The sequence below is a fragment of the Carya illinoinensis genome, chromosome 3 (genome assembly GCF_018687715.1).
Source record: "Carya illinoinensis cultivar Pawnee chromosome 3, C.illinoinensisPawnee_v1, whole genome shotgun sequence".
Lineage (NCBI taxonomy): Eukaryota > Viridiplantae > Streptophyta > Magnoliopsida > Fagales > Juglandaceae > Carya > Carya illinoinensis.
This window is the reverse complement of record NC_056754.1, coordinates 50,483,465-50,501,105: the sequence shown is the minus strand read 5'-3', so window position 1 is coordinate 50,501,105 and position 17,641 is coordinate 50,483,465. Positions and strand designations below refer to the sequence as shown.

The 17,641-nt window shown below is 34.4% G+C and overlaps 2 protein-coding genes and 1 long non-coding RNA gene across 3 annotated transcripts; 2 read left to right on the top strand and 1 right to left on the bottom strand.

The window, feature by feature from the left end:
- The first annotated feature begins 208 nt into the window (after window positions 1-208).
- On the top strand, window positions 209-3,559 carry LOC122305134 (SPX domain-containing protein 2). Its single transcript, XM_043117465.1, has 3 exons — window positions 209-665; window positions 1,817-1,943; window positions 2,886-3,559. The coding sequence occupies exons 1-3, from the start codon at window positions 354-356 to the stop codon at window positions 3,338-3,340; spliced, it is 894 nt and encodes a 297-aa protein (XP_042973399.1). The 5' UTR covers window positions 209-353; the 3' UTR covers window positions 3,341-3,559.
- A 2,603-nt stretch (window positions 3,560-6,162) lies between these two features.
- Window positions 6,163-8,613, top strand: LOC122305753 (peroxidase 25). Its single transcript, XM_043118307.1, has 4 exons — window positions 6,163-6,553; window positions 6,697-6,876; window positions 7,780-7,942; window positions 8,045-8,613. The coding sequence occupies exons 1-4, from the start codon at window positions 6,350-6,352 to the stop codon at window positions 8,464-8,466; spliced, it is 969 nt and encodes a 322-aa protein (XP_042974241.1). The 5' UTR covers window positions 6,163-6,349; the 3' UTR covers window positions 8,467-8,613.
- Window positions 8,614-15,719: 7,106 nt separating this feature from the next.
- On the bottom strand, window positions 15,720-17,002 carry LOC122305845. Its single transcript, XR_006241270.1, has 2 exons — window positions 16,657-17,002; window positions 15,720-16,532 (listed from the first exon to the last, which is right to left on the bottom strand). It is a non-coding gene; the product is annotated as an uncharacterized LOC122305845 (long non-coding RNA).
- Between the last annotated feature and the right edge of the window lie 639 nt (window positions 17,003-17,641).

The following is a 17,641-nucleotide window of genomic DNA, read 5'->3' as shown; positions in this document are numbered from 1 at the left end:
TTATAACCCAGCTCATTGGCTTCCGCACACTAACCAATCCGGCTTCACTGCTCTGAGCCCCTCGGATATAAATTATTCCACGTGTCTCTCTCCGTCGCTTTCTCTTTCTGAAGAAGGAATAAAACCCGAGATATACTCTTACAAAACAAACGGATATTCCAACTATACCCCTCGAATATTCTGTCCTTGTAACGTTATATCACCCTTCTTCCCTTCCCCTATCACCTGCTACTTTGATCCCTCTCGTCCTCACCATCCCAACTCCCAAGGTCTTTCCCTCTGATCAATTTTCTTTCGCATTCCCTTCGTGCAGTATTGATTTTCTTTGAAGCTAAACTCTCCCACGCCCAGACATGAAATTCGGAAAAAGTCTCAGCAACCAGATCGACGAGACGTTACCTGAGTGGCGGGATAAGTTCTTGTCCTACAAGGAGCTCAAGAAGAAGCTGAAGCTCCTCGAGCCAAAAGGAGGTGAGAGGCCGACCAAGCGCCCGAGAGCCGAGACCGGCGACTCCACCGCCGGAGACGGCACGGACGCCTCCGGAGACGGGAAGGAGAGCAGGTCCAAGGAAGAGATCGATTTCGAAAGGCTGCTGGAGAACGAGCTCGAGAAATTCAACGCGTTCTTCGTCGAGAAAGAGGAGGAATACATTATCAGATTGAAGGTATTTTATTTATTTATTCTTTCAAATCTCTCTCTCTCTGTGCGATATTTTAGAAAAGTAATGACCGGTTTGCTGGCCAAAGAATATATATATGGTAGCGTAAATCTCAATTCTTCTTTTCTTATTGACTAGACAGAGATTAGCAGATCTTTCCTTTCACTCATGTTATTGCCATTAATCACCTGAAACTACAGAGAAACTGCTTGAAATAGAGTCGAATTTATCTATCTAGTTCTTGTGGTCCTGTGGGAAACAATTTTCCCAGGGCAAAAACACACTGGTCACTACTACTCAAAATGGTAGCTAAAACGTCGTCGTTTTAGCCTTACTCAACACGTGTACGTCGCTCCTTGTTTACTGTCAGAAGCCGTTAGGCCGTTACTCCTTGTGTGAATGTGTCCCCGCGTCGCCGTTGTTTTCGTCGACCGCGTTTGGCTGGTTTTTATGGCACTCAAATACTCAGTACCTCAATAGCATCAAAGGAACCTTGTCCAGCCGTATATTCCGTTAAATGACGCTCGATTGACGTCGTTGATTGTAGACAGTGCGCCAGCTGGCTGCTTTTGGTGGTGTCAGACCTTTGCCTTTTTCAAAGAAGTTTCGACTCAACTCATAAGCCCCTCTTACCCTCTGATACGATCCATTTATTATTAGGGAAATTTTATGCATCAGCACATCACATACTTTACTTATAGATTTTTATAAAATGTAAGATGCTTTTCATAAGATATATAGATATTTTTTATAGGGTATGTGGTGTACAGTGATGAATAATAGATGTTCCTAATATTTTTCTTATTATTATTATTATTTTTTATTTTTTATTTTTATTTAATAATGAAGATAATGATTATTAACGAAGTTGTGAATTTTTTTAATTTTTTCTGACTAAGGATGTTAAAAAATAAAAATTTTAAGTAAATGAGTGCTAAGATACGGTAATCCTGTCATTATCCCAGAATTAATCACCTAATTAAATTAAAAATATAAATAAACAATATGATTTAATCAATGGATAAATAAAAGTAAGGAGAAACATGTATACGATCCTCTATTTTTGCGTAAAAAAATAATATAAATGGAATAAAGTTATATCGGTAGGTATTGGCGTAGACAATAATTAAGTGCTTATCTTTCTGATGAGATTGCAGGAGTTGCAAGATAGGGTGGCAAAGGCAAAGGATTGGAATGAGGAGATGATGAAAATTCGCAAGGAGATAGTGGACTTCCACGGAGAGATGGTTTTGTTGGAAAATTATAGCGCCCTTAACTATACAGGTAATTCTTTTCGGTGAATATGGACAGCTTACGTCCATATCTTTTGGTCCATTTACGTTTTCTTGGTTTTGACTATGGTTTCGGGAATAATTATTATGAAATATGGCTCTTCTTTGGATTATAGTATATGATTTCGGTAGCAGCTAGCGTCGTTGATTCGCGGCGCCAGACTCCAGTTACGTGTTGTCATATCACTTCACTAACACCTTCCAAGATAATATTTAGGAATAAATAAATGTATTAACTTAGTTTGGTTTTGTTAATCAACAAAGTGGGTAGACATCAGATTCTAGTCTCTTATATTTTATAACTTCATACAATTATTCAATGTTGACTAATGCTCTTCTGTATGTGAAAAGTATCATCCATTGTAAGTGTAGCTTGACACTATAAGAAAAATGGACTTTTGTAACCAATTTATAGTAACGAAAAGACTATTTTAGTTGCTAATAGTCTTTTCGTTGTTATAAATGCAACCAAAATATTCTTTTTGTTGCTATAAATTGATTACAAAAATTCGTTTTTCTTGTAGTGTGAATATTAATTTTGTGCTTCTTTAGTAATGGGTGGAGGTGTGTGATGATGCTAGGCACTATCATTCTTTATGAAGAGTTAGGAACGTTGCTTTCTAGCACACCCGCATGCTCAATTTCATGGGAATGAAATAATAATACACAGTCATGAAGGGGATGATCCTTTTAAGTAATTGGTTAGTTAAAAAAGAAATCGTTTCTTCATCTTGATTTTCTCATATCTAATCACATTGTCTGATTGTTGTAATTTAAGGAGCTTTTCTATTTAAGTACTTGGCTTATGAAGTCAATTAAAATGTGACACATCCATTAAGAAGTATGAAATATAAAATCTATCAATATACCAAATCTTGAAGATATGTTTACTTTGAATGACCTTATGACGCCTCAATTAACATTCTCTCGACAGGATTGGTCAAGATACTAAAGAAGTATGACAAAAGAACTGGTGCTCTCATTCGCTTGCCCTTCATTCAAAAGGTCCTGCAAGAGCCCTTCTTCACCACTGACTTGCTGTACAAGCTTGTGAAGGAGTGTGAGGCAATGCTGGACCGACTCTTCCCCATGACTGAAACTCTGGCTTCAGCCGAGGCAGCCGACGATGGGGATGGGGAAGACGCATGTGATCCTACAACTTCTGCCACTACCAAGAACGAAGGTCTGCTCGGGATGCCCAAGGAACTTGCCGAAATCGAGTATATGAAGAGCTTATACATGAAGAGCACCATTTCAGCACTGCGGATTTTGAAGGAAATTCGAAGTAAAAGCTCGACTGTTAGCGTTTTTTCATTGCCACCGCTGCAAATTAGTGGACTTGAGGAATCTTGGAATACAATTCCAGTCCTGGAACAAGTAGCCAAGTAGTTGATTTGGAGAAAGGGATTGGGAAGATCAGTATATCCTATTTGTTTGTTATATCATTTTTTCTTGTCTTTTGTTTTTTTTTGGCTTTCTATTTTCAGGCACCCCTTATGATGCCTTAGAATACTAACACATGTACAATGCCAAAATCAACCTGAAATGAATTAAATAGAAATCATATGTACTGTATGATAGAATCATTAGTATTACAAGTGCTACGTCCAGCTGGGAGCTACAGTTAATAGAGAAAGAGTGTTTTTTTTTTTTTTTTCTTGTTTTTGGTTTTTTATATGTATTTTTTAACACTTTTAAATATATGTTTTTTTTTTTAAAAAATTACATCATCATTTAAAAACACATATTTTTAATCACGAAGTAAAAAAATAAATAAATAAAAAAATAAAAAATGGGGAGCGGTAGCTCCCAGCGTAGGCTTTAGCATTTTCTAAATATTTGATATTGGCTTACATTTTCTGTAGTTAAGTCTAATATTTAAATTATAAATTTTTAAATCATTAAATATATTTTAACTGAAAATTTTTTTATACGTGAGACTTATAATTTTTTTTAATTTTTTATAAATATATTTAAATTTATCTTAGGTGAGTCTTATAAAATTTACATATCATTTTAATTTATTATTATTTATAAAAAATTTAACTCTCATCTTTAACTTAACACTCAAATGGAATCTAAGAGTAAGGCGCAAAGCTCTTCGTAGTTTTGCATCGAATACTTACATGATGAAGAGGGTGATCCTCAATTTCATTTATGTACTTCTACTTTTGAGGAAGAAATACATTTTATGAGGAAAAAAATTTGGGTTTCACAAAGAATTCTAAACTCAAGATTTTGTAAAAAGATAAAACGAACTATGCTAATTCAAAGATATGCAATTTGAAGTTTGAATGGCCAAAGCAAAACTGAATGAATAACAGAAAAGCTTAAAAACAATCACCTCAGTCCAATTAGGCGTTGAGGCAGCTGTGAAACAGATGAAAATGAAAGTTGCTTTGAGCCAACTAACAGCAAGAAGAGAATCATGTCGGCCAGCAATCTTTCTACATTTAACTGATAGCAAAGGATCAGACCAAACTGTTTAGGAATAAATTTTACATTACCTATGGATAAGGTTTTGGACATGTTTATATGGTTGAAATAAACCTCTCTTTTTTAATCGATTTTATGAGATGAGTTACAAGAATTTCTTCACTTCAAAGCAAAATGCTCTGCAAACTGCATAAATGATAGCCTTATTATATATTGTCCTAGCATCTACTATCTTTGATTCTAAAGTAATTTAAGAAAGCGATTAATGTATAATGAACTCACACATAGCATCTTGCTTCTGTTATTGGTATTGGATTATGTAGCCACTTTGGAGCATTATGTTAACCATCAAACTACCATGGAGCAAAAAGTGAAGGGATGGTGATGATGCTTAGAGACCACAACTAAATCGCATTTTTCATGTATGAAAATTTCAAATGCTTGTCAATTCATGAATCTTTTTGTGCCTTTTCTTTCCCCCATAATGTCAAAAAGTACACCAGAATAATTCAATCATGGATAAAGCTTAATATCAATTCGTCTAAAACTTACTAATCAAAGCTGCGAGTATGGATTAAAACTATACCCTCACCTGCAGATAAGCTCAACATCGCACCTCCACAAGAAGGTGATTTTCACTTATACGCTGCCATGACTATGGATTCCCTGTGGCTTGAAAGAAATACACAATGAGAACAGAAGGGAAACCATAATGGTAATCAATAAATCAAGACAATTTTTATGCAGCACAAACAGTCTTGATTGAATGTTAAAGCCATATCAAGGCAGTGTCGGATGCCTCCGAAGTTGGATGAACGAAAGTTTAACATGGATGCTGCAATACGAATGTAACATGGTATGCCAAAACCTCAAATGCAAGTTCATGGCAGCCATGACTCGAAAATTTTGTTCAAGATTTCTAGCTATTGATGAAGGTAGAGCTGCCTTTGTAGCATTATAGGAGGCTCAAATTCTTCACCTCAACAAGGTGGTGTTTAATAGTGCTTCACTAATTATGTTCTGTGTTTGGTTGTTGGAGCTGTTCAACTAATCCCAAACTGATCATTGATGAGACTCATTAATTTTCAACTTTATATGAAAAAGTTAAACTCATCACAACCTATTTCATTATTTTAAACACATATCTTAACTTATTTACATTCAAACACATCTCAATAGGACCTACAGAATATTACTATTTACAGATTAACTCAGATCATCTGATATCAATTCAGCATTCAAATGCAGCCCCCCGATAGAATATAGAAGTACTCTAGTTTAATAACATTTCAGTTTTGCAGATTCTAGAGGAAATTAAGAATTGCGACTAGATGTCTAATGTTTTGTAACGGTTGATGGAATTGGACTAAGAAAAATAATAATAATCTTGATGAAGAATACATTACACAGTTCGCCAAACGCTTGGAATGGTACCTTCTTTGATTTAAGTATTGTTCATTAAGTTAGATTTTAATAATTGCATTGAAGTGATCACAAGCATCACCACGTAAACAGAATGCATAAAAGCTAATGTGAACACAAACGTAACAATTCAAAGAGGGACAAAAAAAGAAAAAAGGGAAAAAAAAAAAAAAACTAATAGAGATTGAGAGAGAAAACCGCGTGAAGGAATAAAGCTAAAGAATAAAGGGTAAGAGAGAGAGCCCTGCTACTTTACCACTGCTTCATGAATCATAACAAAATAATCTTGAAGTCCAGATCTCCAAGCATCTAATGAGAAAACAAAACTATGAAATGGAAACCACAATCCTTTACTGCACGCGTCTCCACTAACATAGCCCAAAATTCTATGACACAGACATGCAACAAGCTAGTAGCTTTTGCAATCCCATGCCATATATATATATATATATATATAGATATTAGCAGTGATATTGCAAATTTGGAAGTAAGAAGGAGAATCATCAATCCTGAATTGGGATTAGCATAACACTTGAGAAAATGGAAGCGAAATTGATTGTTTTCCTTCTTCTTTCAGTGATGATTTTTTCTGCAGCACAAAGCCAATTGAAAACTGGGTTTTACTCCATTTCCTGCCCAAGAGCAGAGGCCACAGTGAGGTCCACTGTTGAAGCACACTTCAACAAAGATCCCACCATTGCTGCTGGCTTGCTAAGGGTTCACTTCCATGATTGCTTTGTTCAGGTCTTCTTCCTCTTCTTATGGTTGTTATGCCAATATTCTTTTCTAAAAACTAAAAGAAATGATTAGGAATTTCCAGTACTTAATCAGGTATTTGACAAGTTACGAGTGAAAATATTATAGCAAATGACGTTGATATTGCCCAGGGCTGTGATGGTTCTGTGTTGATTACGGGGTCTTCTACTGAAAGGAATGCACCGCCAAACCTTGGCTTAAGAGGGTTCGAAGTAATCGATGATGCAAAATCACAACTGGAGGCCTTGTGCCCTGGGGTGGTATCATGCGCCGATATAGTAGCTCTGGCTGCTCGTGATGCTGTGGACTTGGTATGTATATTATTCTCTTTCTCTTACATGTTTCATCATGTGAAATCACCGTTTATCCTAAAAGTTTAAGTTAGTAGAAAAAAAATAAATTTAATAATTTATATTTATCTTAACACTCTTCCTTACGTCCTCTCACGTGTGAACTAGACTCTCATTTAATGAGTCTCATATGTGTAACATTTAATTGAACGGGTGAAATGTAGAGTTGGAGTTTGAATTTAGAATCTTTATTCTGATTCTATGTGAAATCACCACTTTGTCTTAAAAATTTAAACTGATAGAAATAAATAAATTTAATAATTTATATTTATCTTAACAACCAACACGCACGTACACATTAAACTTCAAGGATCTTATTCAAACTTAATCAGAGATATAGACAAGAAAAGTACCTATTATAACATTGAAAAATGTTACACGTATAGATATAGCTCACTTCTTATCTCTATATCTCCAACCATATATAGAGCATTTACACCTAGACAGAGCATTACATGCCTACATCCACGTAGCTGCGTATGATTTTATTTTCTTGGAAGTTGAAACACAATGCGGCAATACCATATGTGGCTATACAACATTCCTATATATATATACACAACGAAATCCAAATTAGGGTAATTGGAGTGTAAACCCTAATTAGGGGTTGGGTCAGACGAGTTTAGGAACTAAAATTGGGCCAAAAAATTTTCTCGGGAGCAAACCCTACAAGGCTTATCCATGTTTACTGCATGCTCCATGGTCTAAGCCTTATTGAAAATCTATCAAAAACTGTAACAAATTTTTAATTTTTTATCGAGTCCAATTATTAAATGCCACAATAATAAATCAGACTCCACAAACCCAACTGTACGTGGCATCTAATTAGTTTTTTTCTCCCCAATATTGCCACTCATATATCAGAGTGATGGTCCAAGTTGGTCAGTGCCCACCGGAAGAAGAGATGGCAGGGTTTCATTGTCTTCTCAAACCTCAGATTTGCCTTCTCCTCTGGACTCAATCTCTGCCCAGAGGCAAAAGTTTTCTGCTAAAGGCCTCGATGATCACGATCTTGTCACATTAGTCGGTACTCTCTCTTGTCATCCATCTCCCTCTCTTCCTCATTATAAGACTTACATTGATTTAAATATCACATACATATATATATAAATGGGTGATTTGTGTGCAGGTGCGCATACAATAGGCCAAACAGATTGTTTGTTCTTCAGGTATCGTTTATATAACTTCACTGCCAGTGGCAACCCCGACCCCACCATAAACCAAGCCTCTCTGTCACAGCTCCAAGCTCTTTGCCCCAAAGATGGCGATGGCTCAAAACGTGTGGCGTTAGACAAAGATAGCCAGACCAAGTTCGACGTGAGTTTCTTCAAGAATGTACGTGATGGTAATGGAGTTTTAGAGTCGGATCAGAGGCTGTGGGGAGAGGCTACAACGCGTAGCATTGTGCAGAACTATGCGGGGAGCATAAGGGGATTACTGGGGTTAAGATTTGATGTGGAGTTTCCGAAAGCTATGATTAAAATGAGTAGCATTGAGGTGAAGATAGGCACACAAGGGGAGATTAGAAAAGTCTGTTCAAAGATTAATTGATGATGGAGCCAGCCCCCCGAAAGAACTACTACTTCTTTTGAAAAAAAAGAAAAAAAAAGTGTATTTTCTAAATATAAAGCCCATGCATGGAAGCTTACTTGAAAATAGTTTGATGATGAAATACTAGTACTACTTCTTGTGATGAGACATGTTAAAAATCGTTCCATACTTGCATCCACAAGAGATTTCAAGTACTATATAAGCTTTAATATTCAGAAACAATGCTGTGAACGGTAAAAAAAATATAGTGAAAGGACTGTTCCACACTTTATTTAAGGGTGTAAAAAAAATCAAAAATTCAGTTGAACTGGCCGAACTAATCCGATCTACTATCAACTGTTGATCTTAAGAATCAAAATTGGTCCGAAACCGATTCAGTACCGGTTTCCATATTTTAAAAATCGCTTTGAACCGAAATAGAGTGATATATATTTTATATTGTATATAAAATACTTTTTATATTATTTTATATATATGCTAAATTTCTAATTAATATAACATGAAATTTTAATATTATTATTCATGTCTATTAATATTTTAATATAATATTTAATATGACATAAAACTAATCTTATAATTTTTAATATAAGATATAACAGATAAATTTTAATCTCATAACATAAAATTAATATAATAATAATTTTAATCTTAAAGATGAACATTGATATTAAGTTATTAATATAAACTTATTCTTTATATATATATACACATATATCAAGAATAAATATATTTTTGGCGTAATAAATTATAATATATATTTTTGATAAATATATTTTTATACATTTGATCATATATACTCATATAAAAAAATCTAGAAATTATATAGACTATAGTTAAACCCAATATTATACTGGTTTGTGTTAATTATTCTAAAATAATATACTTAATCTAGCTAAGATATAAATAGACAAATAGTTTAGTATATGTAAACATTATATTATCACTAACATATATAATAAGTATAGAAATAAGTTAAACACTAGTATAATATCATAGAATTAGACACTATAATACAAGTCTAGTGTATGAATAAATTAGACACTACTAACTAGTACAGAAGCAAGCCTAGTATGTTAGTCTCACTAATTATACCATACGAAGTTAGTCTCACTAATAAATCATGCACTACTTATACTAAACTAACATAATTAGTTACTAATGAACTAGTAATTGTTAATAATAAACTCGAGTCTTGGAGTTGGCGCATTTGGACTGGTGCATTTTTTGTAATTGTGGAATTTTTGTGGCTTTCTATGTACGTAATTGTATAATTTAGGCTCTGTTTAGATATTAAAAGTGTTGAACCCAAGGTTTCAAGTTTCGTATAATTGTATATCTACACATGGATTTTGATGATAACAAATAAATTCAAAGAATAAAAGAGTCTCACTACAAGAAATATGTTATTTAGTCAAGATTTTCCTTCCCATGACAACCGCTAGTGGGAAATAGATGGCTTATGCCACAAAAAGGCAACAACGAAATAAATAATGGGAAATGTCACGAGATTCCGTGCGGCAACTCATAAACTGTGCCTATAAGTGGCCTTCAACGATGACATTTATGTCGTGTTAAAAGTTGAGCAGGAATTAATTAGAGCAGTGGCCATTAAACAAAAGCCCTTCACACGGTCAGTGTATTGCTTGTTGGGAAACCATATACGAGCGAGCCCCAACCTGCGATTTCGCCTCACCTTTGACTACTCTTAGACAGACTCGATCATCTACGGTGGTTTCCTTGTGTCGGCTCCCTTCGACGTCCACTCGCTGTAGACAGTTGCCGCCCTTTTCGACCTCACTGCTGCCAGTTGGCGCCACTCACGAGTAGGGCGTTGATTTCTCTTCTCAAGATCGAGCATCTCTCCCTCTCCCACTTGGTAAATCTCTTGCCTATTGCTGCCTCGTAAGAAGTGTGTGTATCTCTGGTGATTGAGCTCGGTTTCATTCTCTGGAAATTTTTCATTGTATTTGTTTAGCTATGAATATACGTTCAAAGGGACGAGGTTTGATGCAAAATCCAAAATTAGATTTCCTGTCTTGGAGGTAGATCTATGCGCATGCTAGAAACTTTGAAATACAAGTCTAATTTTACACGTATTTAATTAGGTAAATTAATGGTCATTCCTTGGTTATGCACTCCATGTAAACACCTGCTGCCAATTGCCTTCTTGAGGTCTTCACCCTGTGAAGGCCAGTTTTTTTTCCAAATTATCATGAATTCCGTGATACAGAATAGGTAAACTTCATTAATTAGGAAATTAATGAATGAAAGGGGGCTAGCATCATGTATAGATATAGAGATTTCCCTGAGCAGTTGAGACTGATGCAAGTCCAGGATGATCAAGAGGATTTCTCCTTGTCTTTTTCATTAGATCTGTAGTATGTTGATCCAAATTAACATACATGTTTAGAATAAGTGCATTAACATGAAGTTATTACATATACATACATGCCTATATATGTATATGTAATAACTGTACCAAGTTTGGTACAATCAAGGACTACTGGCATAGTTTTTGTGCCCTAATGCCTCAGCTCAGGATTCCACTGCATGTTTTTTTCATGGCCAAGGAAAAAAATCATTTCAATAAATGTCGACTGAGATCTTAATTAAGAACTTGAATCATAAAGCATGAAATTCAAAAATTGGTCCATGAACAATTTTGCATTTTGGGTTTTAAATGGGAAACCTTCTTAGATATTGTAGCTTATCTGGCTTTTTCTTATGAGTGAGAAGGCCAGCAAGAAAATAGGGTAGACCCTATTTGTAACTCAAAGTTAACATGTTGTTATAATGCTCCTGCCTTGTGTTCACCCAACTATGTATTTAATTAAAATGTTTTGTTAATCACATAAAATTTTGTGGTCCTATGAAAAATTGTTACTGTACAATTACATAGTACTAATTACCAGCAGTTTCCCATAGTCAATACTTATACTATGTTGCCAGCAACCTGAACATGTTCACTAATGTTTAAAGAGTGGAAATCACATAATCCTATAAGAATTTATGTGTTAGAAAACATCATCTTAAATGATGATGAGACCACAATATTGTTTAATTTATGATTTTAGTTGAAATATGGTTGTTTAAATTTAGACAGTATCAAGTGTTATGAAACATAACACTTTCATGCTGTGGGAGGTGTATTTCCATGCTATAAGATTTCAGCATGCATGTCTTTCCAATAGCTCCATCACCAATTGTGACACACTTGATGAATCTTGCCATATTGCATACGAAAAGCCCCTCTTGGCACTCTTTTAATTAAAAGGAAGAAGCTGAATGACCAGATGGTTATCCCAGTTGTGCTTCCTGATCTCTGCTGGTCTTTACCTCTACATGCATGAGTTAAATACCCAATATATATTTCTTATCTTGCCCCCCCCCCTCTCTCTCTCTCTCTCTCTCTCTCTCTCTCTCTCTCTCTCTCTCTCTCTCTCTCTCTCTCTCTCTCTCGCCAGAAATAAACAACATAACAGAAAATCTGAGAAATGGAGAGAAAGCAGGAAGGAGGGTATTCATAAGTGGAGGTGTTGTTCGAATATAATTTGTATAGAAAAGATGGGGGGAGGTGTGGTGATATCATAAAATATGTTTATAGCCTAGCACCAAATTAGGTTCTTTTTTTTCTCCTTGCCTCTTTTATAATTACCATGAGGAAGAACAGCATGGAAAAATATCAATGACGGGGAAGGCTAAACTGATCGACCAGGAGCCTAAGGACCAACTAAGTATGAGTCTGGTCGGAGTGTTGTTTGGTTAAGTATTGTACTGTATAGGATCGAGATTGGAGATGTTGATGAATACTAAGAAAAAAATCTTTAATTTTAACTTTATAGTCCAATACATGGTGAATGAGAATTACTCACGTGTTAGATCTGGAATTAAGAAGTATCTCCTCATGCACAAGATTAAACAAACATTCATGCATTCTTGGCATTTGCTAGCTTCACTGCCAGGCTAGAAAACATTAGCATTTCCATCCTGGCAGTTATATCAAATTTTGCACCCTATAAAATTTGAAATGGGGTTGCTGATGAGAGTCTGGCTGTGGTGGTAAAAAGAATGTTGCCTGGTTGATCTTATACATATCTAAATTGGGATTTCTCAACCCCTGAAGTTAAGTGATGCATAAGAATTTTGCCTAATGTTGCAAGGAATAACCATTCATTCAGAAATGAACATGGACATTTGCTTTAACTTTTGAATATTGTTTAACCTTATAATGTGGGCTAGCCTGTCACCATCATTGAACGTTGTGCATGTATATCTATCTATATTAATAAACGTCTATGTCATTGCTACAGTAGCCTTTCTCATTCCGTTTCCGTTTTTAATTTTGTGCTGATTGTCCGTGTAAGTCTTCACAGTACAGTTATCTTTGCAATTATTTTTTACATCTGTCAGTTCACTTTTGTCCATTTTCAATGCATGGTTACAGTTATTCTTTACATCCATCAGTTCACTTTTGTCCTTTCCAATGCATCAGTTCACTTTTGTTCCCGTCAGTTCACTTTTGTCCCCTTCCAATGCATGGTTAACCAGGTATCAATATAGCCTTTGTCCATCATCAGTGCATGCGTGCAGGTAACATGTCAGCCATGCTTTCAGTCCATTAAAAAAACATTACTGATAAGTATTAAATAAATAAAACTCTTCTAACCAATTTCCAAATGTCAGCCATGCTAAAATTACGAATCTAACTAATAACTTAAAAAATCAAAACCCAATGTAGCTAATAAAAAATATCAAAACTGAGAATCATGCTTCCAGCGCACTAAAAAAATGATCACTGATAATTATTAAATGCATGCGTGCAGGTAACGTGTCAGCCATGCACAAGTAATTCCAACATAGCTCTTTTCAATCTTCGCTGCTCCAGGTAAAATAGTAATTCCATCTGTCCTACAAATAACTAAGACCTCAATAAATTTGTCAATTAGCTGTCAATTCTAACATAGTAATTCCAACATTCTTTCAACACTTTCTGCACAAGTAAAATTAAATCTATCAGATTAAATAAATCAACACTTTCAGCCTAAATAAAATTCTTTCCAATGCATGGTTAACCAGGTATCAATATAGGCTTTGTCCATATCAGTACATGCGTGCAGGTAACGTGTAAGCCATGCTTTCAATTCATTAAAAAAACATTACTGATAAGTATTAAATAAATCAACCTTTTCCAGTCAGTTTCCAAATGTCAGCCATGCTTCCATCATATTAAAAAAGAACGAATCTAACTAATAAATTAAAAAATCAAAACCCAATGTAGCTAATAAAAACATCAAAACTGAGAATCATGCTTCCAGCCCACTAAAAGCATGATCACTGATGATTATTAAATGCATGCGTGCAGGTAATGTGTTAGCCATGCACAAGTAATTCCAACATAGCTACTACCATACTACCATACAATAGTAATTCCATCTGTCCTACAAACAAACTACGGCCTCAATATATCTGTCAATTAGCTGTCAATTCCAACATAGTAATTCCAACATTCTTTCAACACTTACTGCTAGCTTGTTTCGTGTAGTTGGTTTGGTGTTTTCTTTAGAGGTACATATTTCCTTAAGTGTGTTATTTCTTGGTTCTTCTCTCTTCTCTATAGAATAGTGCACTTTAAAATGGCCTTTATGACTTATTTTTGGTTTACTGTATGCTGGTTGTGAGAACTAATTTGGTGATTTTTCCCTGAGGTACATATTTTTCCATTGTTTACTGTAGTACTTATTGTTTTTTGTGAATTTTTTTCAGGTATTGTTGGTTGGGGACTTTCAGAGTTTTACACATCTCTGGTTTTTATCTTTGTAAGTGTATAGTGTGGTTTACTTTGTTATTTTTAATACTCTTGTGTATTCTTACAGTTTGTGGGTCGAAGTGTGGACTGTGCATGAACTGTGTTTCAAATTACTCTTATACTCTTATTATAAATAAGGAAGTTTACATTTTTTTATAGGTATAAATAAGGAAGTTTAAACACACTGTTAAAAACACAATATCTTATTTCTATTTCTTAATTCTTATGCATCTAAATGTATAAAAACTTTTAAAGAAACTGTAAACAAATGGAACAACAGTTAAATCATGTGCCACCAAAAAAATAAATGAGATCAATTAAATTGAAAAATGAAAAAGATTTCTATTTCTTAATTCTTATGCATCTAAATGTATAAAAACTTTTAAAAAAACTGTAAACAAATGGAACAACAGTTAAATCATGTGCCACCAAAAAAATAAATCAGATCAATTAAATCGAAAAATGAAAAAGAGAATAAAACAATTACATGCAAACCAAAATAATCTGCCTATACATAGGTATAAATAAGGAAGTTTAAATTATCAAATATGAATGACCCACAAACAGAAGAAATAATGCATGGATACTACTTCAAAGAAACCATCACAAAGAGATGCCCATGCATCGAGCTACATGTAATGAGTAACTGAAATTCTATGTTTCACAGAAAACAACAAGCTGCAGAAATTGTACAGAATCATGAAATGACTTGTACATGATTTGTGATAGTCAGGACGATACATCTTCTAGAAGATATTCTAGAAGATCTAATTGCCATGAAATTAGTATTTATGAGCTGTAGGCACTAAAATTAGCATTTATGCTAATTTTAACATTCACCTTGTTACCCACTACCAAAATCCTCATCATCATAACATAACCCATGCCTTCCATCCTAATTATTTCTAACTCTAATAAAAAGAAAAGAAGGAAAAATAAAAAATAAAAAATAAAAAACAGAGCTTTACTCGAATCTACATTTTTTTTTATATATAATTTTCTGATCTAAATATTTTTTATAATTTGAATATAGAGACCTCACTATATTAAATATTATTGGTAACCCTGATATTTAAAATTATAAAAAGTTTTAAATTCACTCTACTTCCCTATCAAGGGTAGAAACAATAGGCCAGAGAAAATGACCTATGGAAGTGATGGATCAAGCATTCATAGGAAGCATACCTACTTTAAATAAATAAATAAATAAAAAAGAAATCAAAGATTAAGCAGATTAGACTCAAGCTGGATGAATGAGTTTTTAATTTTGTTATGCTTTGCCACCAAATAAAAAACGAATTAATTAATTATTTTTTTTTCCAAATTTTGGGAATAATATGGCTAGGTAGGAAGGAGACATCAATCCACATTCACAGCTCGTGTGAATGGACCAATGCATGTTTCTCCAAACCTTATGATAGTGAGGGATAAATACACACATAAAATATTTTTACGAATTTAAGTACTCTGTTGTAGGTATTGGTTAGGTTACCTACTTCAACTCAATGTATACATTTAATTCATCTATGCTGTGCAGACATGAACATAATCTCTTTTTTAAGAAATGGTCACACAATAACATGTTAATAGATATAAAGAAGTAACGTGGTAATCTGGATTCTGTCCAAGATCTGAGCAGCTTAGTACTGTCTGAAACTGTTGAACAACTTTTCCTGCTTAGATGTTGTGTAGATGCTGTGTAGAGAATCAATCATATTGGTCAATCCAATGTTGGATTCGGATTGTTCTTAACTCTAAGCTAAGCTATGGATGTAATTTGAGTCGTAAAGAACAAAAGAGTACACAACCAAGATAACACATTGACTGGGATCAATACAGTTAAAGAGAATTACAGAAACTGTAAGGAAGCCTAAAAAACTATCTCAAATGATAATTGATAAAAGAGGAGATGTATAGATTTTCCAGACTTGGACCCAAAAGAGAAGAGTCCACGCAATGATCTAATGTTGTAGAAGCAAAAGAATATCTTCTAGAATTATCAAAAAAAAAAAAAAGAATATCTTCTAGAAGATGTTAGGTAATAAGCCGAGCATAAATTAGTTGTTATTTCAATTTTCAACAATACCAACTTGAAAGGACAGATCGATAGGTCCTTCGGGGATAAACTTTTCCTAAAATATAGAAAGGTAGACCTGAACCCGTTAGGGCAACCGGCATCTCCTGAGCTGTAGCAACACCTAAACAGGTCAAGAGCAGTGAAAGTATTGAACCTTTCTAATAGAGAGTGAGAGATCCGAACCTGAAGTAAAATAAAAGAAACCCATCAATCATGATATACAATAAAAAAGAAACCCAATTTTTTTTTTTTTTCAGAAACAAAGAAATCGGATCCTTTAAACAAAAATAAAAAATAAAAATCATACCTTGGATCCTCTACCACAAGATGAAGATGGCCTCACAGATCGATGGAGATGGGCTCACAGAAGAGGATGCGTGGAGGTGGTTCAATGGAGGAGGTGGGTGACGATGAAGGAGCTCGGGCATGAAGGAAGAAGGAGAAGGAAAAAAAACGAAGAGGAGAAGAAAAATAGAAGAGGGAAAGGGAAGTGAGGTGCGGCGCAGGGAGAAGGGTAAGCGATGAAGCCCTACGAGATTTCCAAACGACGCCGTTTTCGGCTTAGGGGCTAAGCACCCCTCACTCACACGGGCTGGGCCCTCACACACACCCCGTCGGCCCAACAGAAAAAAACACAAAAGCCATCAATAAAAGGCCCGATTCGAAAAAAGAACCCAAAAAAATAATCAATAAAATAATTATTTAAAATACAAAAAACATAGCGACATCACATCTAATTATTTCTTAATTTATTTTAATAAAAAAAATCCAACATGCATTATATATACATACAATCTAAAAAAATTTGACACAAGTTTATAAATATAGTTTAATAGAAGTTTCGAGAATAAAGTGAATTTAAATTATACTTAATTACTTGTTGATGAAGAAATGGATCCCTTTTTCAGAATAAAGAAAATACAACAGAGATAGACATATAGATAATAAAAGTATAATATAGATAAAGCTATAGATACAAATACATATTAAAATGATAAAACCAGAGCTAAACATAGGGAGAGAGAGAGACAGAGGCTTAGATATAGATAATAAAAGTATAATATAGATAAAGCTATAGATACAAATACATATTAAAATGATAAAACCAAAGCTAAACATAGGGAGAGAGAGAGAGAGAGAGAGAGAGAGAGAGAGAGAGAGAGAGAGAGAGAGAGAGAGAGAGAGAGAGAGAGAGAGAGAGAGAGAGAGAGAGAGAGAGAGAGAGAGACAGAGGCTTACTGAAATGCCAGCGGTGAGGGTTTCATCTGTTAGTTTGCTACATTATGATTTTT